The following is a 24,414-nucleotide window of genomic DNA, read 5'->3' as shown; positions in this document are numbered from 1 at the left end:
CTCTTTCACAATGACAATTGTTTGCTGACAGCATGTTCTCATTTGAATCCAATCACCACCTACCTTGGTGGATAGGAGCAGAAGACAGAGAACACGGTTTGTTGCTGTATGTTACGTATGTCACAATACCTGGAGAAGTCTATTGATATCTATTCTGCTCAGAATGGTATGCACCTCTTGAAATTGTCAGAAATAGTCAATAATACCTCAAATTGATACAATAAAATTTTACAGAACCTCAAATATACTTACAACAATTTAGCTTTAATAGGAGTTGTGTGTCATTAAATTGAATGGACTAATAGAACTTGACAATGACCTGTGTATTGTTTGGTTTCCATGAATTTGACATAAAACAAAAGATTTGGTTGGCACTTCATCCCTGTCAGCCAACCACTCCTCACACATAATGGAACGCATTACAACAATCAGCGAACCCCTCACTGCTGACCGTGTACAACACTGACAACACAGTGCCCTCTAGTGTTTCCCTCCAGTAATGAGTTTACACAACAGCCTGGCTGGATAAGTGGATCATATTTAGCCCAAGGGCAGGGCAGCTGTCTCTTTTCCACAGTCATCCTGGCTCAGCGTATTGACCAGCTAAATGGCCGGGCAGTGAGCTCCTGTGGGAGCTTGTGAACCCTGTTGTATCTACCTTGCCCAGCGCTCCCTGTGGGGCTCCTGTTTAATCATTGGCTTCTGTGCTCCTGTCAAGCCATCACAGGCTAATCAATGCCTCCCAGAGAGAAACAAAGCAGCCCCGGCCTTCGCTGACCTCCCTGGTTCTACCAGACTGATTATGGGAGAGCAAGGTGAGCCTCTACACATTAAACCCAGCGTTTCCTCTGCGAGCGCTGCCGCTGCTGCCGGAGGGAGCCCCACTGCCACTGTGCGTGTTACAGATTGTCAGGGACCAGCCGGTACCAACCGCTTTCTCCCGGTTTCCCAGACATGGATCAGCGGCAGAGACAGTGTCTGAGCAAGTGTGTGTGTGTGTGTGTGTGTGTGCGCGTGTGCATGCATTTGTGCTGCTTATGTGCATTTGCATTTGTGTGTTTGGAACCCATTCAGGAGGTGTGTGTGTTCGGGGTGGGAGTTCCTTTTGTGTATAAATGCAGCAGCATAGCCATTGAGTGGCTAGAGGCTCTAAGGCTCTGAGACGCAAAGTGGAGCGGTTGTGCTGTTACCCATCGTCACCTGACTCTCCCCAGGCCACTTCATCCGAGCCCCTTGGTCCTACCCTGTCTCCTTCCTCCTTCTCCTTTCAGCTGACATCCCGACAACATGGCGACGCGCTGGGGACTCTGCGGTGCGGGGAAGATAAGTCACGACTTCAGCGTGGCCTTGAAGACACTCCCACCTGGAGACCACCAGGTACGCCAACCAAACACACGCTCTCCGTCTTCATCATCATGTCAGCAGTGTGTGTGTGTTTATGGGACAGGAGATTGGGGGGGGGGGGTCCTCCTACCTCAGCAGGTCTCCCTGGTCCCTGACAGCTAGAGGTTCAGAAAGAATACCTGTTCGCTTTTTCCATCCTCCTGGTTTAGATAGCAGCTGTTGCGGCGAGGGATCTGGAGCGAGCGCAGGAGTTTGCCAGGAAGCACAGCGTCCCCAAGGCATACGGTAGCTACGAGGAGCTGGCCGGCGACCCAGAGATCGGTGGGTTGGCTCAGAAGTAGGGCCTGACCGTGCATTTACCTCTGTACGGCTTCACTTCGAATCTGAGATCATAATCACCTAATAATCACATAAGCATGATGTTCAATTGTAGCCTGCCATCTTGAATTCAAAGCTACAAATGAAAGCCCATTTCTGACAAACTCATGTATTTGAATGCTCCTATGTTGGGGGTGGGTTATTAATAACAGACGAGCAGAGTCTGCTTCACATGTGCCCTGACACCCTCTGTGCCCCCTTCCCCCTGCCCTGCAGACGTGGTGTATGTCGGGGTTCTGCACACGGTGCACTGGAGGGTGGGCCTGCTCTTCCTCCAGGCTGGGAAGAACGTGCTGTGTGAGAAGCCCTTCGCCATGAACTCCAGCCAGGTCAAGGACCTCATCGCTGCCTCTGAGAGGAGCCACGTTTTCCTGATGGAGGTACAATGGGCAGATGTGCAGAAGATCCGTTTGCTCTGTATTGGTCATGAAATTCAATCTCAAGCACACTGACCACACGATTACTGTCAACAAACAACTTCTATGAATGTCACACTATACATTCTTGAAGTCGGAGATGTTCAACCTAATAGAGGAGGGCTGTGTCGGCTCTCAGAGGAGGGAATGTACAGTCAGTGTGGTGTGTGTTCCCCTCCAGGCCATCTGGTCGCGCTGTTTCCCTGTTCACGCGGAAGTGCGCCGGCTCCTGGCAGAGAAGGCAGTGGGGGAGGTGAAGCTGGTGAAGGCTTACTTCGGTTCCCCTCAGCTCCACATCCCTCGCTCTGTGGAGAAGGAGCTAGGGGGAGGAGCCCTGCTGGACATTGGAGTCTACTGCCTGCAGTTTGTTCTGATGGTATTTAACGGCGAGAGGCCAGAGTCCATCCATGCCCACGGCGTCCTGCTCGAATCAGGTACCTCCCATCCAAATAGGAGATCCAAGCATGAATAAAGATTGGCTGAGATTGTTCCAGGAGGTAAAAAAATATTCCTTAGTAGTAGAAAGTTTTGAAAAAAAAACTGCTTCAAAAGGTTTAAAAATATTTTGGACAAAAGGTTTTTAAATTATTATTATTTTTTACATCTGGACATGATAGTTGTGGTCAGAATATGTCATTGATTTCTCTTTATTTATTTTATACTGGAAGGAAAGCCATTGAGTCTGGGTATTTAGGTGAATTAGGATAATTTGTGTTGGTGTTGGTGTTGATACTTACTCCCTGTTGATGAGTGGTTCTTGTCCGTCAGGAGTGGATGAGTCCATGGTGGTGGTCCTGAAGTTCTCCAGGAACAGGATGGCCTTCTGTGTCTTCTCCATCGCTGTGGCGCTCCCCAACGATGCGACCATCAGTGGCACAGAGGGCACCATTAAGGTAGGAGGGGTTGAGAGTAGAATCAGCAATGTGAATGAAACAGGAGACATGAAAAATCTATCTGTAGGAGGAACTTCCGGACCCATATTGTTGACATTTAATTTGTTTTACACTGGCGGGCCAACACTGGTGTTGTTCCAGAAGGTTACCAGAGAGCAGAGAAACTCTCATCTGTTTCATATTCGGGGCTCATACAGATCTTTTGATTGTGAACAACAGGTTCTGGGCCCCATGCACTGTCCCACCACCTTAGTTGTGGATGGGAAGGAGACCCAGTTCCCCCTGCCGGAACCTTCTATGCCTCTCAACTTCACCAACAGCACTGGACTGCGGTACGAAGCTGAGGAGGTCCGTCAATGCCTCCTCAAGGGTAAGCACTTTTGGGTGCAGGGCTCTGCACTGGTGCGTCAGGTAGTTTCAAATGTTGTGTTTGAAGGAAATGATTTTTGTACAGTTTTTCTTTGGAAAATGTTGTCATTGTATTTAACTAAATGCTTTTAAAAGATGTACAGACAAATGCTAGATGTCGGCTCACAAGGTCACTTTAAGGTGAAGTACGTTTTTTCATAGAGTCAATAATTGGAATGTTCATGGCAAGCACGTAAAGAGCTGTTTGCTGTATCCTACAATAGCAAAGAACATTTTGAACCAAGAACATTGTGAAAGCGACCGTACACTAACCTCAGGTTAACACTAAAACATCAGTGAACCAATGACAGGCTTTGTGAGCTTTCCAGTGTGTGACCAGTCTGTACAGTAGCCTGATGACTAATCTATCTAAACAGTATTAACATGCTTCACAATCCTACACTTAAAAATAGTACTGGCTGAAGTATGTGACCCTGCTGTAGAAACACCACTATTAGTTTTGGTAACAATGCATTGTTTGTTAACCCCCCCCCCCCTCCTCCTCCTCCTTCTACCCCTTCCCAGGACTGAAAGAGAGCCCCAGGATGACCCACTCAGACTCCACCCTGCTGACAGAGATTATGGATAAGGCCAGAAAACAAGTAGGCGTGGTCTTCAACGAGGACAGTCAATAACCATCTCCATAACCTTAACCAGCATGGCAGTCAATCTTGAATCTTAGAAAGCTGGAGCAGAGATGTTCTCTGCTTGTATCAATAGAAGTAATGACACCTGATGTAGCCTGGCAAACCAACTTGACTTTTTCATCTTATGTTCTGATTCAGTGAAAGGTGGCCATAGAGATTAGCCCGGTTTGGTTGAACTAAAATGATCTGATTGTGGCTTTCACTAAACCCCTGGACCCACAGGAGACTAAGACTAGGAGGCCGGTCTTGGTGTACACTGTGTGATAATCAAATTAAATGTCACTGTGAAAGAGAGTGTGATTGATGGGATCAAATAAAGTTCATTGATTGTCGTGGTGTTGCTCATTTCATAAGCTGACATATTCCTCCAGGGGGACTGGTACTCTGTGTGCGCGAGTGTGTGTGTGTGTGTGTGTGTGTGTGTGTGTGTGTGTGTGGGTGGGTGTGTGTGTCTTAAAATAGAACAGATTTTAATCTCAAATGTTCTATCATACTTTGTCTGACCACCACAGAGGTCGAGTGACATGTTCTGAGCAAAAATAGTCCGTGCTGTCTGGTCTCTCCAAGGTTACAGAGATGGAAAAGGAGGACTGATGAGTCAGCACCGGAGGGGCTCGGTTATCTGTGTATTTGTGACATCAGGCTACATTTAGCTACAGACAGTATTCTACATCGCTAGTTGCTACTAACCGAATGTGACACACTGTTTAAAAAAAACTAAACAACAACAACCCTGGGGAACTCTTGAAATTGGCGTGCTGCTATTTATGATGTGCGAATATGCGTATTGTAGCATCTCGGTGAATTACAATGTTTACCAAAACAGTGTCTCCATCTTGTGGTTGCAGAGAAAGCTACTGTCAGTCAGTTTCTCATACTAGTCCAACATGGCAACACGGTGGGGAATATGTAGCGCTGGGAAAATTAGTCACGATTTTACCGTGGCTCTGAAAACACTCCCACCCGGAGATCACCAGGTAGCCTACCCAAACCAGTGAAATGTCGACAGTAATCAAATCTTTTGTTTCAAATTACATTTCTACATTTCGCTACGGTTTTTATTAGACTAGACCACAAACGTGGTGCTAGCTAACTTATAGTCAGGTTTAGCTTACAGTAGCCGTACTAGCTATGTCTGATCCGCCCACTTTCCAAGCTTTAAAGAAAGCTTACACCATTCGGCAGCCTAGTCAGCTATAGAAACTCTGTATTTGATTGTTGACTATGTTATTATATGCTAATCCATTCGGCCATATTAGTTTACTACCACCAATTGTATATAGTTCAACATGTTGTGGACTAGATTTAGCACGCTGTAGTCTACTGTGTACCGTAAATGATAGAAGGTGTGCGCATTACACACATTGGTTTCCAACTGCACAATTTTAAATAATGTAACTGTATCTCAGATTGTTGCTGTGGCAGCTCGTAAACTGAAGGACGCACAGGAATTTGCCAAGAAGCACAGCATCCCCAGGGCCTATGGCAGCTATGATGAGCTGGCCAAGGATCCAGAAATTGGTCTGTCCTTTTCATCAATGTCCTATTTGGTAACCCATTGACTCTGCTAGTTGGTGTTATACCTTCCTCCTCTCCTCCCCATCCTCTGTGTGTGTGTATGCATGTGTGTAGATGTGGTCTATGTCGGAGTCATCCATCCCTACCACCTGAAGGTCAGCCAGATTTTCATGGAGGCCCAGAAGAATGTTCTGTGTGAGAAGCCCCTGGCTATGAACAGCAGGGAGGTGCAGCAGATGGTGGCCTCTGCCAGGAGGAACAACGTGTTCCTCATGGAGGTGAGGATGGACGGAGCATGTCGCCCCCTTTGAATTTGGTCCATTTAGATTAATGGTTGATTATCCATTTATTACAGCTTGTAATCCTCAGAGTAATCTGACTGGGATCTTTCATTCAGATTGAATCCCATAATTATGGATAATTACATTAGTGTGATGACTTCAAATGCCTTTGGGCAGGAATAGGTGGTGTGTGTGTGTGTCTGTCTATTTTCCCCATGTCTGTGAATGTGCTGTCTTCTTCATGTGGTAGTAGTGTGTCTTACTGCAGTTGTATTCTGAGCTTTGTCTCTCTGCCGTGCCTTGTGTGTGTGTCTAACCTGAGTGTTCTCTATCCACCTTGTCTTTTCTATGTGTGTGTGTCTCCTGCTCTCCCCAGGCTGTGTGGAGCCGTTTCTTCCCTGCCTCTCTGGAGATCCGACGTGTGCTGGCGCAGGAGGAGCTGGGCGATGTGAAGGTGGTGAGGGTGGACTTCGGGGCGGCCCTCATGCACATACCCCGGGCAGTGGAGAAGGAGCTGGGCGGGGGGGCCCTACTGGACATAGGCATTTACTGCTTGCAGTTCATCACTATGGTGTTTGGAGGGGAGAGGCCCGAGAGCATCCAGGCCACCGGCGTCTGCCTGGACACAGGTAGAGGAGGGCGAGGGGAGAGTGGGGCTGCAGCATGTCTGCCTGGACACAGGTAGAGGAGGGCAAGGGGAGAGTGGAGGTGCAGCATGTCTGCCTGGACACAGGTAGAGGAGGGCTAGGGGAGAGTGGAGGTGCAGCATGTCTGCCTGGACACAGGTAGAGGAGGGCTAGGGGAGAGTGGAGGTGCAGCATGTCTGCCTGGACACAGGTAGAGGAGGGCAAGGGGAGAGTGGGGGTGCAGCATGTTTGCCTGGACACAGGTAGAGGAGGGCAAGGGGAGAGTGGAGGTGCAGCATGTCTGCCTGGACACAGGTAGAGGAGGGCAAGGAGAGAGTGGAGGTGCAGCATGTCTGCCTGGACACAGGTAGAGGAGGGCAAGGGGAGAGTGGAGGTGCAGCATGTCTGCCTGGACACAGGTAGAGGAGGGCAAGGGGAGAGTGGAGGTGCAGCATGTCTGCCTGGACACTGGTAGAGGAGGGCTAGGGGAGAGTGGGGGTGCAGCATTGGGGAACACGTTGTCCAATGCTGGAGTATAGTCAAGGGTACTGAGATGGGTACAGTAGGACTTGTACCCAGTTATATTTTGATAAACTCACAGTATATATCCCCCTCTGGACCATTATACATACTGCTGTTGTGGTACACACTTGCTATATACATTGGACCAGTAGCACTGCAGTAAGCCAAATGAAACATGGGAATCGGTTGCTGGGTTTATTTTGGCTCTTCAAAATAGTGGTGAGTGTGGAGACTGGTTCAGGACTGGTGCTACCTTGATATTAATCTGGGATCAGGGTGTTACAGATTGCCATCGTTTCACTTTCAGCCTCCTCCCTGTAACCTTCTAACTTCTAGTTTACAATAGTAAGCTTGTAAATGTGCACCAGTCATTAAGAACAATATGACATGTTTGGTTTCAATATGGCGTGGCCTCATCGTAAACTCTGACATTGTTTAACCAAGGACACTCATGACAGCCCTGCTCAGATAAGGCTTCACCTGTCACCTCCTTTATCTGCTTTAGGGCTACTAAGTTTTGCTTCTCTCCTGATAGTAAGTGCAGTTATCTTCCCAGATATCAAAACTCACCCTACTACTAGAAATGTATAATTCGAGATCACCCAGTCATTCAACAACATCATTTGTTGGATGGATGGATTCTTTGTTAGGTAGAGATAAAACTGGTCGATGCCCGTGGTGTTCTCCATGATCATGGGTGTGTGTATGTGTGTGTGTTTGCAGGTGTAGATGAGAGCATGGTGGTGACCCTGAAGTTCTCCAGGAGCAGACTGGCAGTCTTCACCTGCTCTGTAGCAGTGGACCTGCCCAACGATGCCCTCATCGTGGGCACCAAAGGAACTGTTAAGGTACTGATACAATACAAGTACAGATGGAACGTATACGTCATATCCGTTAATCATAAGTAGCAGTAGAAGTGCCATGATTTAGGTCACACATAGGCATGTACAGTATGTTAATGTGTCTAGGTTCCTGCTCATATGTGGTGCCCAACATCGCTGGTGGTGAACGGGAAGGAGACCCAGTACCCCGTGCCAGAGCCCTACCTGCCCCTCAACTTCCTCAACAGCACGGGCATGCGCTACGAAGCGGAGGAGGTCCGCCAGTGCCTGCTCAAAGGTACTGTGACAGTACCCTCATGTCCTGAACATGTTTTTTTTTTTGTGTACTGCTATCTAACCTATTGCCAAACCTCTTCCGAAGGCACTATAGATACAGTATATACACATACAGTATATACACATACAGTATAACCCGACTACAGCATCCAGACTACTTTTAGTTTTCCCTCTTTTATTTGTAGATTAAGTATTTTGTATTGGCAACCCACCTGTTTGTAATTTAATTTCTGTTCACATTTAATCTTTTATTTATCTTGTTGGCCGCAACCATGTATTTTCCCCTTGGGGATCAATGAAGTACCTATTACCACTGCTAATTCTATATTGTGTGCAGCTGCATCTTTCCTCCACCAGGTGGCAGCTCTGATATATCCTGAACACTGCACATCTCACATACCTCATAGAATTCTTCCTCTATTTACATAGAAACCGAGCCTGGCTTCCAGCCCGACTTCTCCCCGCCCACAACAAAAATTTGGTCGGGAATTTGGGTCTGGAGGGGCTCGTATTGGGGACAAACTATATAAAACCAGGATCTGGGTGGACCAATGAAATTGCCAGGGCGGGCTTTATACAATGATGGACAGATGATCAACAGTAACGTAATCAACGTCACGAAATAGCGCTTGGGTTGAATTCTTTCAACAAACAACATATTACGTTGCTATGATTGGTTATAGGTCTATCCAATTGAGCGAAGAGGCATTTGTTTTACGAGTTTGGTTGAAACACGCCCCATAGTCACAGCCCAACGGAGAGTTATCAGACTCATATTCTGACTAGAATTATGAGTATGGCAACGTCAGGCTAATAGAAACCCTGTTTGAAACGTCAAATTTGTCTTTTCATGTTCCCGTGCTTGAGGAAAGCTCTGAAGAGTATCTACTGTGTGATCTCACTCAAACTGTCGTTTGTCACTGTGCATTGGTTATCTACTGTGTGCATGTGTGTGCATTTCCCCTGCAGGTCTGAAGGAGAGCCCAGGGATGACCCACTCAGACTCGCTGCTATTGGTTGAGGTGATGGACGAGGCCCGCCGGCAGGTGGGCGTGGTGTACAGCCAGGACCAACTGTAACCACCCCCACTCCTGCTAATCCCAAACCCTAAACTTCTGAACATCCCTTATTCAATAAAATAATTCCATCGATATAGAAAAATGTCTTGACTGCCATTTAACATGACAATTTTCATATTCCTTGGACCAACATGGCCCTTTATTGAATCAGTAAGATAATGTTGCCCCTAGCATGGATTGTATAGTACATACTAATGTGAGAGTCATGTAAACAGTTGGTCTCTCCTAAAATACAACTTTATTAACATTGAACAGAAACAGTATACAGAAGGGTGCTCATATGCTTTTATTGATAGAAGTTCAGTCATCGGTACACCAGATTGCAATATTACCCAGAACACACCTTATATCTTACACCTTGCCTGGCAACCCAATCAGAGAAGCAGGGGGCAATCAGACACACACACACAAACACACAGCTTGGCCACCGATAGACAGGAGCAAGAGAGTGGGTGGAGGAGGGAGAAGTGGGTGGGGCAGGGTGGAGGGGGCAGGGCTATGGGTACAACCACACCTTTAGAATCATCCAGCCCCTCCCAGTTCCCTTTACTCCCATGAAAATGCTGCTTTCAAAGAGATCATACACTTTACGGAACCATGTAGACTTTCCCCAACACACACAGTGGTTCTGAAGTGCCAACATTGAGACGCGACCCCCCGATGCAAAAGAAATGGCGTGGGCTTGTCTGAACACTCTCACAAAACAAGCAAAAAACACAAAGTAACTGTCGACAAAACTAACACGGGGATCCAACACTAGCATTTCTCCGTGGCTAAACAAAATAGAAGTAGTATTGGATGCCCGCAATCAATTCACTGCACCTTTCACAAAAAAAAGTCAAGTACATATATAATACAGAATGTAACATTGTCTACAGTAGATTGGGAGTGCAACAGTTAATACATGTGCCAGGGAGAGCAGGACTACAGACAAACACACAGCACTAACACGGAGCTGGCTTTGGGACAGGGCTTAGTCAAGGATCGCTCCTAGGACCGCAGCCCTCTGTTTAAGGTTGCTTCTAGATTGTTCTCTTCATAGACAACAAGGGGGAGGGAGTGTGTTTCGTGAACACTTTCTCTACAAGTTATAGTGAATCAGACTATTTAAGGGCTTGGCTGTCCTGAGCCTGCACCATGGTGAACCACCAGGACACGCAGGTAGAGTCGTCAGGCAGCTGGGCTTTGTCAGATGTTGAAGGTGTATTTTTTTTTTTTTTTCTGTTGGTTTTTGATAGTGATTAAATACCGATGTTTTTTCCTGATCATTTTTTGGGAGGCCTACCTAACAGCTACCATCACCGCCAATCAAGAGCCACAATCAACACCAACACTACCGCTGGTGTCGATGGGGAGGAGAGGGTGCAGGCGCTGCCTTTCTACCTCGGCGTCTCAGCTGAGGGGGATGAATGAGCCCTGGGAGGAGGGGAGGACTGTGGGGTGGGGGGGGCTGTGAGGGGGGGGAGGAGAAGGACAGTGGTGGTGGAGGTGATCTAGGGCACCAGGACCACGCGCATGGTGTTGGTGTAACCAGAGCCTGGGCGCCAGCCGGTCAGAACGATGACCACCTCTCCCTTCTTGAAGAAGCCTCGGGCCTTGCCTGGACAAGGAACAAAACAGGACCAATCAGATGCAGACAGGTGGAAGCTCCCGCCCAGGACCCGAACGTTGGTGTGCACGCAGGCCTGATGAAGAGGATGAGAGCCTCACCCATATCCATGGCGAAGTTGACGCGCATGTCCACGTCCTCGGCCCACACGTCGTGGGCGGGCTTGTTGTAGAGGACGGGGAAGATGCCCCGGTACAGGTGGGCCTGGCGGGCCGTCTGCCCGTTACGAGTCACGGCGATGATGGGAGCGCGGGGGCGGTACCGGGAGATCAGGTGGGCGGACCTACACACAGACACGGAGCACGGGTCAGTTCTGACGTGGTTCTGACGTGTGGATGAACACCCTTGCTGCCTTTTGATGGAGCCTTGTGATTACAGGTGACGACAAAAAAACTCAATGAGGGTTTAAAAACGATGTCAAACTGTCCCGCCCACAGAGGGTCAGATGGTGTGCGAAGTGGAGCAGAACATGGAAGACTCCAGTGGGTTTGCAAGAAGCCAGCTTGCCTACAGGTCCAGTTCTGAAGGCTAGCGTCATGTTAATAACAAGACTTCTTGAAACATACCGAACATCCTTTGTGTAAACAGATTGTAACATACAACAGCTGTACAAGAAACACACTCGCACACACGACAACTGCAACAAGCCCCCAAATACTTCTAAGACCACTGCATTTCCCACACGCGCACACACAAACAACCAAACACACAATCAAGGGACGTGGGGACATTCTCCACCATGCAAATCACGCGAGTGGGAGAAGGGGCGGAGCGACGTCGGTCAAGGGGATGACCGGAGACTCGGAGACTGTGCTTGGTGACGGCCTTACCTGCTGGTCTCTCTTCCTCCCCTCTCCAAGCCATCTTACCTGCCGGTCTTTGTCAGAGTGATGAGGGCACTGGCACAGCACTTGAAGGAAGCCTCCACGGCGCCCACGGCGACGGCCTCGGAGGGGTCATGAGTCAGTCGGGAGGAGCGGCGCAGCGCCTCAAACAGCTGCCTGTGGAAGGTGGCCGCCTCCGCCTCTCTGGCGATCTGGATTTGTGTGCATGTGTGTGAGGCGCCACCAGTGAGTGGGGGGGGGGGTGAAGTCAAAAGGGGAAGGTCCACACTTACACACACCACCCATACACACACACACACACACACACACACACACACACCTGAGAGGAAGAGCAAACACCGAGCCTGGCTAGCCTGCTTCCCATGCCATTTGGAGGAGTAGTGGCAAACCTGCCAGACTAACTCAGCCTGAGCAGTTCAGTCCAGATCCCCCCCCCCCCCCAGATGTAGACCTACTAGATCCTATCACACCACCAGAGAGCTCCCGATGGCTGGGACCAGAAGCAGGTGTAGGTGTTTGCTGCAGCCGTCTCAGGTGCTTCCTGTCTGTCCCTCCCTACGCTGTCTGGATCCCCCCCCCACCCTCCCGCCCCCCCCAGCCTGGCCGCAGCTCCGTCCTCCTGGTGCCTACCTGCCAGACCCTGTGAGCACAATGAATGCAGAGGACAAGATCTTAAAGGAGGCCTCCACGGCACCAATGGCGATTGCCTCGGCCGGGTCGGTGGAGTGCGGGGTGACGCGGCGCAGGTTCTCGAACACCTGCCGGTGGAACATGGCCGCCTCGGCCTCGCGGGCGATCTGCCCCGCAGGCCCGGACGAGGAGGAGGAGAAGGAGGACAAGATGCACCACAAAGACCCACAGACAGATGAGAAGGAGACAGGAAGGCAAGAGGGGAAAAGGGAGAGGATAGTGGAGGAGGAGGAAAAGGGAGGAAGAGATGGAGGAAAGAAAGTGGACAGGGGTTTATTTAGTATAGTTAGTGTGACAAAAACAAAACATACGTTAAAACAAACCCAAAAAGGCTCCCCCCCCCCCCCCCCCCCCAATCATAGCCAATCCATTAAGCCATGACTGCAATAACACAACACAATACAGCCCTTGTTAAACTCAGTAACCTACATTCCAAAATGTCTCCCTCGTCATTCGGGCAACTCAACAGCTGGAATGTCATTCTCTAAACTGACTGGAGTTGATTCAAACTAGATGGCTGCCAAAGCTGGTTTTCCAAACAGAGCAGGTCGCTGGAGCCAGTCTGAGTTCAAACATGCACATCTCGCATCCAGAGGTGAAAAGCAGGCCAGGTAAAAAGTTCTCAATAATAATAATAATAATAATAATAAAGAACAGATGTTCCATTGCCAAATCCATGGTTGTATAAAAAAAAGTTTTGAAATAGTAAGTAAATGCAAGTCATGCAAGTCCAATCCAAGACATCCAAAGTGTGACCCAAGGGTCAGGTGAGAAGGTACACACACACACACGACAGAAGGTGTACACAGGTCCACACAGAAGACAGTGGCTGGGTGAAGGCAGGTTAGAGGGAGTCAGTAGGCTGCAGTGACGGATGTTAGTCCACATGGAGGACAGAAAAGGTGTGAGCGTAAGTCAAACCACGGTGCGGTTTGTCTTCAACACACTGGGAAGAACACCAGAGGGCAACACAGTGCAACAAAGGCCATTTTCTGAAAATGTGTTATGCAATTCTCTGTGTTTGCTGCATGCTCGAGGCAGGATGCTACGAGACTCTCCCAAATGGAGACAGAAACCGAGGCAGGATGCTGCGAGACTCTCCCAAAGGGAGACAGAAACAGAGGCAGGAGAGCGAGGCAAGCGGGAGGACAGCAGAGGTTAGCCTGCTAGCCATACGCGGCCTGAGGAGGGAGAAAGGAGGCTGGAGTGGCGAGGTCATTCATCCCTGCTCCTAGCTCCAGGTCAGATCGGTTACAGCCATGAGCTTCTGCTGATACCCAGACCATCATTTAGAAAACCCTTTATCACATCGACTCAATTAGAAAACCCTTTATCACATCGACTCAATTAGAAAACCCTTTATCACATCGACTCAATGAGCTTTTGCTGACCCTGACCAACACACAAGGATGAGCAATTACAAAAACACAACAGAACAGTTACATGAATGGTGGATGATCACACAGTGTAACAACCAGCAGCCCCACAGCTCAGGTTAGGACCGTCATTCTGCTTGTGGAGCTGAGGTCAAGACTAGAGGTCACGTGAGGGCCACTATAGGGCCTTTACCTACAATACTAGGACCTAACCAACCTAGAACTGTTCCCACACTTTCCATTGAAATACTAGATCCAGTATATACACACACAAGACCAGTGGTGGTGCAGATGCAAGCTCTCTCGTGGTCTCACCATGTGCTGTGTGCGCACGGCCTCCAGGGGATAGTCTCCCTTGGCGGTCTCTCCGCTCAGCATGATGCAGTCGGCCCCGTCCAGCACGGCGTTGGCCACGTCGCTGCCCTCGGCACGCGTGGGCCGGGGCTTCTTGATCATGCTCTCCAACATCTGTGGATGGAGGGATTCCCACGTGTTAGACAAAGACACAGAGCAGCCCCGATTCAAACGGCCCCGACGCGGCAACGGCGGCGAGCTGACCTGTGTGGCGCAGGTGATTGGCTTGCCGGCTCTGTTGCAGCGGCCAATCATCATTTTCTGGGCCAGGAAGACCTTCTCTGTGGGGATCTCGATTCCCAAGTCGCCACGGGCAACCATGATGCCATCGCTGGCCTCCATGATCTCATCAAACCTGAATTATGGGATGGGGAGAAGGAAGGAATCAGACGTGTGAAACGAAGCCATGCACACACACACTCTCTAGCGCCCCTCTCTCCACCCCCGTCCTTACCTGCGCACGCCCTCGTGGTTCTCCAGCTTGCTGATGATCTTGATGTCTTTGCCCTTCTCCCCCAGCACGGCGCGCACCGCGTGCACGTCGGCCGCCTTGCGGATGAAGGAGGCGAACACCATGTCCACGCCCTGCTCCACGCCAAACTGCAGGTCGGAGATGTCCTTCTCGGAGACGGCCGGCAGGTCCACGGCCGCGCCCGGCAGGTTGACGCCCTTCTTGCTGCCCAGGGTGCCGCCGTTCTCAATCTCACACATGAGGAAGTCAGAGCCTGGACCGTCATGGCGAGGAGCAGGAGGAGAACGTTAACGTTAACCATCACTCAATTTGACCCATCAAAGTAGAGGCTCAGACATGACTAACAGAAGATGGATCGCTTCATCAGCCCCTGGAAAAGGACAGGAAGGAAGGAGGCAGGTATGGTCCCAGCAGCAGCACTCACCGATCTCTTTGACCTGGAGAGACATGAGGCCGTCGTCGATGTAGATCTTGCTGCCGTGCTCCACCACGTTGGTGATGTTCTTGTAGTCCAGCCACAGGGTCTCGTCATCACAGTTCTCCTGGTAGGCGTCGTCCAGGGTCAGCTTGATCATGTGACCCTTCTTCAGCTCCACCTCCGCTTCGCCGCTCTGGGGACGGGCAGGGGGGGAGGGAGGGAATGTGGAAGAGAGGGGGTTTAGAAGCACAGATCACAATCAAACAGATCAAAAGAACAACAAAGGCCAGGCCTAAAAAAGGCAGATAGAGATTGTTGCCGACAAATGTTGTGTGGTGGTGTTTAGGGAAACCATCAGCCGGGGAAGGCCAGCTCCTGGGCAGACGTACCCCCTTGATGAGTCCTGTCCTGATCTCGGGGCCCTTGGTGTCCAGGGCGATGGCCACGGGCCGGTAGTGGATGCTGCCGGGCTCAAAGCTCTCGCAGGCTTCGCGCACGTTCTTGATGGTCTGACTGTGGTACTGGGGGAGGGGAGGGCAGCACACCTCAGTGACACACACACACACACACGCTACCAGGGTAGTCTGCAGGAGCTCCCACTAACAGAGACATGGCTAGGGTCAGGATAACAGTTAACCCCCTACTGTCTTTTGTAGTCCAACTCAAGGGTGGATGGGGTGAGCAAGGACAACATGCATGGATGTGCTAAGCCCCTGTTGGGATGCTTGGCCTGCCTGTGGGCACTGTGTGTGTGTGTGTGTGTGTGTGTGTGGGAAGTCACGCGCTGTGCTATCATCAGCTGGTATTGATTACTTAAGAGGTCAAACGGGAGATAAGGTGCAGTCACACCTGGTGACAGTCGTAAACTTGTGGGACGTGTGTTTAGACAACCATGTCTGGGTCAATCCAACACTTACACTATGCTAAAATGCGGCAAATCAGTCCGTTCAAGGATTATATAATTAAACTAAACAGAAATGACTTGCATATAGAAGGTCACATGGAAAGAAAGACACTGAACGAGTGTATGCATCTGCTATTTGGCATGGATCAATAACATCTTTAAGGAGTAAAATCTAAACAGGCTAGACAGTCTTAACCGTAAACTAGAGTAAACGCCCTGAGGTGAGATAAGATCTGGTGTACAGGAGTCAACCTGTGCATCTACATAACACTCTGAAACGTTGGAAATTCCTAGGCAGTGGGCAAAAGTTCACTGGAGAGATAGCAGTCTTTAAGACGGAGGATTTTTTTTTTTGTTGCTAGCTATGTGAACACTATCGAGCGGAGTCCCTGGAGATTGTTGCCACACAAAGAATACCTGGAAGAGCACACTTAAGCATGTAAGCAGAATGGTATGCAAACATTAAGAGCCAGGTAATCAGGGTTTTACTGCACTATAATGTGGCAACAGCTTCAAATGCAACATTTTGGATGGCTTCCGAGAGATGTGCAATGGACAACTTCTCAGTATTCTTTTATAGGCAACCACCTAGTATGTTGTTGGCTTCCTAGAATATAGAAGAAAATGAGGGTGAGCTCAGTGTGTCCTCCCACTGGATGGGTGTGTATGTGTGTGTGTGAGGCAGTGGGACTCCTGTTTGTCTGTCAAATAAAGCCAGGGGAAGAAGGAACTGTATTTATAGAGGCCCACAAGCTAAACCCAGCCTAGATCAGGTTACCTCTTCACCCTTCAAATATGAGGGGCCCTCAACTGACTGCCATCTCTCCTCTGCACACCCTGGATGGCCACCCTGGATGGCACTCAGGCTAACCCAGTCACCTTCTGATAGCACGGGCCTATTGACATGAAACCTTCCATTGAACTGAAACGAGTAGGCGGATGAGATTGTGGAGTGGTAATAAACCCTGGGTGATCCAATGCTGTGGGTCGTGTGACGGATCAGAGGGTTCACAGGGCTGGGGGTGTGTGTGTGTGTGTGTGTGTGTGTGTGTGTGTGTGTGGGCCCACCTCGTGGGAGCCATGGGAGAAGTTCATACGAGCGATGTTCATTCCAGACTTGATCATCTCCTTGAGCATGTCCACAGAGCGGGAGGCTGGTCCTGTGGGGGAGGGGGAGGGCAGAGAGCGGGCTGGGTTAGCACCAGTGGTCAAGACAATATTGAAACAAACTTGGCTGTGTACTGTATGTATGCGGTGTGAGTGTGTGTCATGGTATGTGCACCAGTTGACGAGTGTGTATGTCGGGGTGTGTGTGTGTGCTACTGACCGATGGTGCAGATGATGCCAGTGTTGCGAGCGGTGGTGGGCTCAGAGTCGATGTCCAGCAGGCACATGTGCTCCAGGAAGGTGTCGGCCATGGCAGCGCCGAGCTGCTGCGTCTGGATGAAGGCGGAGCCCATGTCGAGAGACTTGGTCTGAGGCATGCTGGGAAGTGGTGCAGCTGGGTAGGTCCTGGAGGGAGAGGAGGAGGAAGAGGCCGGTGAGAAGGAGGAATCAAAAGCGGAGGAGGATGGAAGGATAAGGGGGATGAGAGACAACAGGTAATCAACCAGAGAATCTGACCGTATGTCACTGGCATTCAAGGACAACGCATCAACCGATTGGATTCCCAGAATTCTGCATCACATGCACTAGATGGCAGCGCTGGCCACAGATGAGGATGCCAGCTAGCCAGCAGGGTGCCTAGTGATCCATCCACACCCATCTACATCAAAATCACATTGTTGCACAAGCAACCACATTGCACAAAAACACCATCTTGAAGCAATGACTGAAATTGTCGATTCTTCCTGTGCAGAAAAGAGAAAACAGGAAGTCGTCTCTCGTAAAGTAGAGTGCATGCTTCTACATGATCTACTTGGAGTCAAACAATAACAACCGAGACCTTGGAGCACAATACAGCGACGTGTTGAGACAGTTCTATTCCATAATCCTGTATGATAAAAGGGACGTACAACAGAAGCAGCCTACAGCTGCAGCGCCCTGAACTGCTAGGAAGGCATTGTACATTCTGTTCCACCACCTCCTCATCCATCCCAATGCATCACCCATGGCAACAGGGCCACACAGCCCACCACAGTCTCATCACATCCTCCACACCAACGATACATCCCATCAAAGGAGGGACATAGTACAGTTTATATAGTAATGACGCACAAGAGACATTGCCCCTGGTTTCCTGTGTGAAATCTGTCATAACAAGATGTATGACGGGCTTGAACAAACAGTCAGTGAGGTGGGTCCGTTTGTTTAAGGTGCAGCTGCACCCCACAGGGTGGAGTGGAGCTATGCGCTACATCATGAGAGGGGCTACTTGTGGCCGTGTCCTGTCTAGGTTACATAATACAGTAGCAGTGGGATGTTAGGCCAGGATTGCTAACTATGACTACCTGGATGAGGGGAGATCTAGAGAGACACGCACACACACACTTCTATAATTCTACTGCCAATATTTCAGACCCATGAAGATCTCATGTTATGCACCCAAGCTAGCTCTGCCCGTCACATACAAAGGAAGTAAATGCAGGACGACAGGAATACCAGGCTGCCCAGTTACGACCAATAGGCTCATTCAGCAACAGCTCAGTGGAGGGATGGCTCTCTCTGTCTCTCTCCCCCAGTCCCTCTCTCTCTCTCTCTCTCTCACAGTCCCTCTCCCTCCCTCTCTCTCTCACAGTCCCTCTCCCTCCCTCTCTCTCACAGTCCGTCTACCTCCCTCTCCCTCACAGTCTGCCCAGAGCTGTACGTGAGAACACTCACATCTTGCCGTTCCACTGTGGGCATGCTCTTCCCTCACGTAACCACCCCCCCCCCCCCTCCCCCCTAACTCCTCCATTTTAAAAAGCAAAGCTGTTACAGGCCTGTTTGTATTAACTGGTCATCCACAGTCACGAGTTGAATCTTGTGTTCAAGATGCAAAAACATGCAATAAATCCTCCAAGGTTCCATGCTGAGAATGCCTTTACTACTCATCACAGCCTTCCACTTTAAAAGTTCATGTCCTCTGCAATCAAACATGAAAGGTTTATTATTATTGCAGCCACATGAGGGAGCGAGTCCTGATATGACCCGAACGTGTTACTTGAGGAAAGCCCCTCCCCAGCCCTCCCTCCCCCCCAGCCCTCCCTCCCCCCCCCCCCCCCTGAGCTATAAACACCCCAGAGATGATGGCCATGCAACAGGTGCGCCCGTTTGAGGACCAGGGGGGGTCCCTGCCAGCTCGGTCTCATTGCCTAACAGCATGCGATGCATCCACATGCTATGCTGGAGGTTGATCTGGGCTAGCCAGATGCTAGTCATGAGAAGGGCAGGCTACCAGCAGTGATAATAAACCTGCGTCACAGCCAAGGCCAACTTTAGCTCTTACCGCTGTCTTAATCTGCAATCCGCTGCAATCCCTTTACCGACAAACACTGCCTTTCACTGCAACTGTATATGCTCGCTCTTCCTCTACTGCATCTTCTTAGTGTTATTCCTGACTATTACCTTCACCACCACACACATACTACCATCCTCCTCTTCACTCTGTGGCCTACTAATGCTCCCCAATACCTTTTACCAGGCCCACACCACAATGCCGTCTGAATAAACTGGGTGGCCAGAAGCTGCCAGGTGGCAGTGACACGACATCCTACTCCCAGCCGCCATGACAGTGCGGTGCGCTAATCCGACACCGCTGACCGAGAGTAGCCCCCGTCTCACTTGTCTCAGTCTCCCCTGGCCTACGACGCCCATTCAAGTCCTCTCGACCTTGACGACGTCCGGTTCTGCGTACGTACCACCGGGGGGTCTTCCACTTCCTCCTGGGGATGAAGAGGCAGGTGACGGCCACAGACCTCCAGAGGAACCCCAGGGTGGGAGGGGAAGAGCCTCTGGTCCCACAAAGCACACCGGCAGTAGCCGCAGCAGAAGAAGAAAAGGCAGGAGCAGAAGACAGAGAAAAGGAGAAAGAAGAGGAAGCTGTAGCAGAGAGAGCAGCAGTGCTATGTTGACAGGCATGGACTCCTGCTTGGGTGAGCCGAGCGCCTACGCAGGACCCCACCGAGGGCTCAGCAGGACTAAATCCTCTTCCCCTTATCGGGGATGAACGGCACGCAGAGCCAGGCCCGTGTCCGCTGAACAGGCCTGATGTCCTGACGCCACGGAAATACATGACGTGTAGAGAGCCGACGGTGGAGGACCACGGCACACCACAAGCATGCTCTGACACATGTAGGTCATACGAACGGTCATAAGCACCCCCAGCTTCCGCATAGATGACGTGGGGCTATGGCTAATTATACCCTAGACAGTGTGTAGGGGCCGAGGATGCCAGATGCCATAACACACGGCGTAGCCAACATGCGTGGGGGTGTACCGTGGTTGTGTTGTTAACCATAAGTCACGTTAACTATATGGGTGTTGGCAGGTGAGACTAGCGCAGGACGACTTTGCTGCATACTCGGCACAGCTGGGCCCACGTCACGGCAGGCCGCATAGCGTTACTCAGCAGACTGCTCGGCCCACTGGGGCATGTGTGAGAGACCTGCCCTGCATTACAGCTGCAGTTTTAGCCCCAAACTATCACGGCAAGTCAGGGCCATGAGCATGCACAGTCATATCACTGTGTGGGAGTTTGACCTCTTCAGTCTCTTGTTCAACATGGTTATCGTTAACCTACATTGTTTTCCCAAGCCAACCCATAATAAGGGGAAGTCTTGGCAGTTGGAGTATGAAAATGAGTCAGAGGTCATCTTTCCCCCTATGGGGTGTAAGGTGTCTTTTCAGAAAGGCTTTAGTTACACAAAAGCAAACACAATGACAGCAGCATGGTGAGGAGAGGCAGCGCAATTATTCAAACGTTCAGTTTCACTATACTGCTGGATTACCGCAAACGTTCAGTCTACTGCAGGATTTTGAAACTACAGAATGTTCCGGCAGGAAACAAGACAATGGTGACAACATACTGGAAGATGACTCAAGACATTGTGAATTCTAAAATGGGTTTGCTCACAAGTACTGCATTAACTCACTATCAAATAGGCCCAGTTTATACCCTACACTGACAAAATCCACGACATTACACAGGAGGTGCGCCATCTCTTTTTTCTACACAAATAGGCCTATTCTACACTCCGACTAAAATAGCAGCAAGCTAGGCTCTCTCGATACCATGACCCTACTAATGCCTAAAGCCCTGTGCCTGGCTGGCTTCTATTTCCTCCTGCGTGGGGCTCTAGTGCAGAAGCAGCCATTACGCAACAGCCTCTCCATACTTGTATGATAGCCTGAACTGAGGAATACCGACCTAATGCGCCATCTACCATCAATAAGCCACTTATCAGTCTGCTGGCTAAACAATAAGCTCCACAATTTGGAATCAAGATAAGTTGAACATGTTTTCCAGTGCTTTCAATTAGCCTTGGTTTGAAACGAATTTGAACGATTAGTGGAATATTATGGGAAAACGATATTACCACACTAGATGATGTGATTAGATAAACAGATAGAATCGGTGTGTTTCGTTGACAGTCAATATAGAATGGGGATTCTGAGACAGGAAGCTGCACTGGAATTCAGCTGCAGTGTCATCAGGGTCAGTGGCTTCGGTTGGGGAGACGCCGCTGCAGCATGTACCTGCCGAAGACCGATCTGGGTACTAATTACTCCGGAACATGCGCAAAACATTTTGTTGGGCGAAAATGGTGCCGTCCGTGTGTATACAAGCCATATGCCTTGCATATTCAAACGCACAATCCACAAATGTAATTTGTTCAGGATAATATATGCATTCAAATCGTTCCAATTTGCAGTGCGAAGAACCCTGTATGTGCTTGTTGGTTTGCATCGTACAGTTAGTTTAATGCGCCTCAAGTCACGTTTTCCAGTCTGCGTCATCTTTTAACAAACCCCAGACATCACGAGCAAAAAACTGGCCAATGGAATGCCATGTACATCACGCAACCACACCCACCATGGGAGACAGCAGGAAGAAGTGGTTGTCTAGCTAGGCTAGTGATAACTTCATACTTGAAAAGCCATGCAACCATAGTTTTAATTACCGACTAACCAAACAATTTAGTGATTCGGTCCTGTTCTTCAAACACAGAAATATAAATACTAACGTAGTTTCCCATCAAATCCCCTCTTATATTTCCTGTATCAAACCCAAATTATAACGTAGTCAGCTTGTGAACGATTTTTTGTCCGTCAATATAGCTAGCTCTAGCTGTACAGTAACTCCGTAGATTGCTCGGTTCAAACTACTTAACTAGCTAACTATTAGTCATTTCGCTTACAATAAGCTGGATAAACAGATGAAACACTTCTGAACTTGAAGCACAATGGTATCAGCTTGAAATATACCACTGCTGAATGCTCAATATGTAAGCAAAATACCTTGTTCTTTCCATTACCAAGCTACAGCTCTCGTGATGATACTCACCTTGTCTCGTTGAACAACTGCTAGGACTGGTGATGCACGACTGTACATCCAGCAGCTCAAGGTGATCTCACTAACTTACCGGAACTACTTTTGTAGGATACATATCCATCCGAGACACGACCCCAAAAAAATAGGTCGCCAAGAACAATATCACGATCTTATTGTTTGAGGAAGCGTACAATTATTATTATTCTTTTAAATCATTTCTAGCACGTTTTAGGGTTTATTTATTAGATGTATGTATTTGAGAATTTCTAAAGACTCGTATGAAAGGGAAGGTTACATTGCAAACGTGGGGTAATTTCTGTATTCACCAGAACCAATCAGAATACTTGAAAGCATCTCTGGAGCATGGGGCCGACATGTGATCAAAGGATGCGGTAGAATTCTTAAACAATTGACGAATAGATTTCTACGGGTTGAAATAACTCAGCTTTTCAACAAAGTGCAATATAATAAGGTTCCATCATGACTAATTAGTGTTATGACGTTGGAACATATAATAAATGAGTCAACTGAGACGCAGAAAGATGCACGTAAGTCCTTCGTGGCGCGGTGCTTCATGGGATGCATCGTATAACATCCACTTGTACTGAAAACTAACACCTTTGAAGAAATAAATAACTTGTCTACCTGGTCTATATTAGTCATGCTTGTTAGCCCACCAAAACAAACGAATGTAGCATATTCAGAGCATTGAATGTCATAAATGACCATAACTGTGATTTTCAAATGTTCAAATATTTTCTCCTTATAACCAGTCGATTTTTAAGCAATAATAAAGTTTCTTATTAAGCAATAATCTCTTTTAAGGGCTCGGAAAATTTTAAATATGCAATAATCAAGTTAGGCTGGTAAGTAGCTACTCGGTAGTCGAACGGTGAAATCAGAGGATGGTCAATGGCGCCCTCGAGTGTCTATATGGGATAATTACTGTAAGGGCAGCATTGACAGAACAGTTTGGAAATAATATTTTGCTCAGATCAACCAATTATATTTAATGCTGATCTCTATTAATTTAATATAATGGTAAACAATTAGGACTATTTAATATCGAATCAATTAAAGGCATTATTTCACAAGTCACTATTTCGACATCTGTTTTTGTACAAGACAATGCTAATTACTGCTAACTATAATTCTCAGTAACAGATTCATGTATTAATTTTATGAGGATTTATCTTATTTATTTAAATGTATCCAAAGTTATTTTATTCAAAGTTTCATCCAAAATAACATTCAAATATTCTATGCAATGCATGGTGTCAACCAGCATGACTAATTCTGCTGATTGTCATAATCAGCTCTGTTCAAGGGAGCTGATGGACTCAACCCTTCACACAGACACACATAAGGGCACCATGCATCTCAAACATCTCAAATCAGCTCTGTCCTAACTTCCCATTTGCATTTGCACTTACAGAAAAACCTTCAAAGTGATAACCCGCCATAGATGTAATGCCCCAAACCTCCCAATTCTAAGTGCTTATAGTTGATATCCCCCCCACGCCCATACAACCACACACCCGGTGCTGTATTCATATCTCTCCCTGTCACCTCCCTCCCTCCCCCGGCTGGGCCTCTCACCTATTCTCTACGGTGTTTCTGCTGCTGCTGCCACTGCCCATGTTGGCGTTTCACTGGCACTGCCAAGCTGTGCTGGTGTCCTCTGCAGAGCTCTGCTGCCTCAGACCAATAGACACACCTGCCCAGGTGAGGGACAGCCCTGCAATCCAATCACCCTAGCTTCAAGCCATGCCCCTGGTTGTCACACTGTGTTAATGCGTCCTAACCCCCCCCCCCCCCCCCCACACACACACACACACACACCCACACACATACACACTTTCTTCTCTCCCTTCATCCTTTAGCTAGTTAGCCATGAGGGACAGTATGATACACCCTTGTTATATCCTCAGCCAAATCCCCATTGATGCACACCTGCGGGATTAACCACTGTCCTGCTATAAATAACCGGATGTGACACAAGTGGTATGCTGTAACTGTGTGATAATAAATTGCTCTTAGAAAT

General features: G+C 48.8%; 3 protein-coding genes across 6 annotated transcripts; 2 read left to right on the top strand and 1 right to left on the bottom strand.

Annotated features, from left to right (window-relative positions):
* Positions 1-1,287: 1,287 nt before the first annotated feature.
* On the top strand, positions 1,288-4,390 carry LOC146246773 (trans-1,2-dihydrobenzene-1,2-diol dehydrogenase-like). The gene is made up of 7 exons (XM_084682445.1): positions 1,288-1,377; positions 1,554-1,665; positions 1,939-2,102; positions 2,320-2,572; positions 2,907-3,031; positions 3,251-3,401; positions 3,965-4,390. Exons 1-7 carry the CDS (start codon positions 1,288-1,290, stop codon positions 4,072-4,074), a joined length of 1,005 nt encoding a protein of 334 aa, XP_084538571.1. The 3' UTR covers positions 4,075-4,390.
* A 443-nt stretch (positions 4,391-4,833) lies between these two features.
* dhdh.2 (dihydrodiol dehydrogenase, tandem duplicate 2) lies at positions 4,834-9,312 on the top strand. Its single transcript, XM_084683089.1, has 7 exons — positions 4,834-5,063; positions 5,496-5,607; positions 5,719-5,882; positions 6,262-6,514; positions 7,757-7,881; positions 8,002-8,152; positions 9,121-9,312. The coding sequence occupies exons 1-7, from the start codon at positions 4,974-4,976 to the stop codon at positions 9,228-9,230; spliced, it is 1,005 nt and encodes a 334-aa protein (XP_084539215.1). The 5' UTR covers positions 4,834-4,973; the 3' UTR covers positions 9,231-9,312.
* A 1,141-nt stretch (positions 9,313-10,453) lies between these two features.
* pkma (pyruvate kinase M1/2a) lies at positions 10,454-22,458 on the bottom strand. Of its 4 annotated transcripts, XM_084683086.1 has the most exons (12): positions 22,383-22,400; positions 19,738-19,830; positions 17,226-17,410; positions 16,967-17,058; positions 15,384-15,515; positions 15,001-15,187; positions 14,559-14,829; positions 14,309-14,459; positions 14,066-14,218; positions 11,709-11,875; positions 10,941-11,122; positions 10,454-10,830 (listed from the first exon to the last, which is right to left on the bottom strand). In XM_084683086.1, the coding sequence occupies exons 3-12, from the start codon at positions 17,380-17,382 to the stop codon at positions 10,724-10,726; spliced, it is 1,599 nt and encodes a 532-aa protein (XP_084539212.1). In that variant the 5' UTR covers positions 17,383-17,410; positions 19,738-19,830; positions 22,383-22,400; the 3' UTR covers positions 10,454-10,723. The 4 variants fall into 4 exon arrangements, with proteins under 4 accessions (XP_084539212.1, XP_084539211.1, XP_084539213.1 ...); XM_084683085.1 differs by lacking the exon at positions 19,738-19,830 and having other exon boundaries at positions 22,383-22,458; XM_084683087.1 differs by lacking the exons at positions 11,709-11,875; positions 22,383-22,400 and adding an exon at positions 12,315-12,481 and having other exon boundaries at positions 10,658-10,830; positions 19,738-20,162.
* Positions 22,459-24,414: the final 1,956 nt, after the last annotated feature.

The sequence above is a fragment of the Hypomesus nipponensis genome, chromosome 19, assembly GCF_054491055.1.
Source record: "Hypomesus nipponensis isolate SF chromosome 19, ASM5449105v1, whole genome shotgun sequence".
Classification (NCBI taxonomy): Eukaryota; Metazoa; Chordata; class Actinopteri; order Osmeriformes; family Osmeridae; genus Hypomesus; species Hypomesus nipponensis.
This window is presented reverse-complemented; position numbering and strand designations above follow the sequence as displayed.

Bases quoted from the DNA above. Each gene is read 5' to 3' on its own strand.
- LOC146246773 (XM_084682445.1), top strand. From the start codon at position 1,288: ATGGCGACGCGCTGGGGACTCTGCGGTGCGGGGAAGATAAGTCACGAC. The intron at 2,573-2,906 runs GTACCTCCCATC...CTTGTCCGTCAG, and splicing joins CGGCGTCCTGCTCGAATCAG to GAGTGGATGAGTCCATGGTG. The intron at 3,032-3,250 runs GTAGGAGGGGTT...TGTGAACAACAG, and splicing joins GCACAGAGGGCACCATTAAG to GTTCTGGGCCCCATGCACTG.
- pkma (XM_084683087.1), bottom strand. From the start codon at position 20,111: ATGTATTTCCGTGGCGTCAGGACATCAGGCCTGTTCAGCGGACACGGG. The intron at 14,830-15,000 runs GTGAGTGCTGCT...ATGACGGTCCAG, and splicing joins TCTCCAGGTCAAAGAGATCG to GCTCTGACTTCCTCATGTGT. The intron at 11,123-12,314 runs GTAGGCACCAGG...GTCTGTGTGTAG, and splicing joins GTGCTCACAGGGTCTGGCAG to GTCCGCCCACCTGATCTCCC.
- dhdh.2 (XM_084683089.1), top strand. From the start codon at position 4,974: ATGGCAACACGGTGGGGAATATGTAGCGCTGGGAAAATTAGTCACGAT. The intron at 5,064-5,495 runs GTAGCCTACCCA...ACTGTATCTCAG, and splicing joins TCCCACCCGGAGATCACCAG to ATTGTTGCTGTGGCAGCTCG. The intron at 5,608-5,718 runs GTCTGTCCTTTT...GCATGTGTGTAG, and splicing joins GGCCAAGGATCCAGAAATTG to ATGTGGTCTATGTCGGAGTC.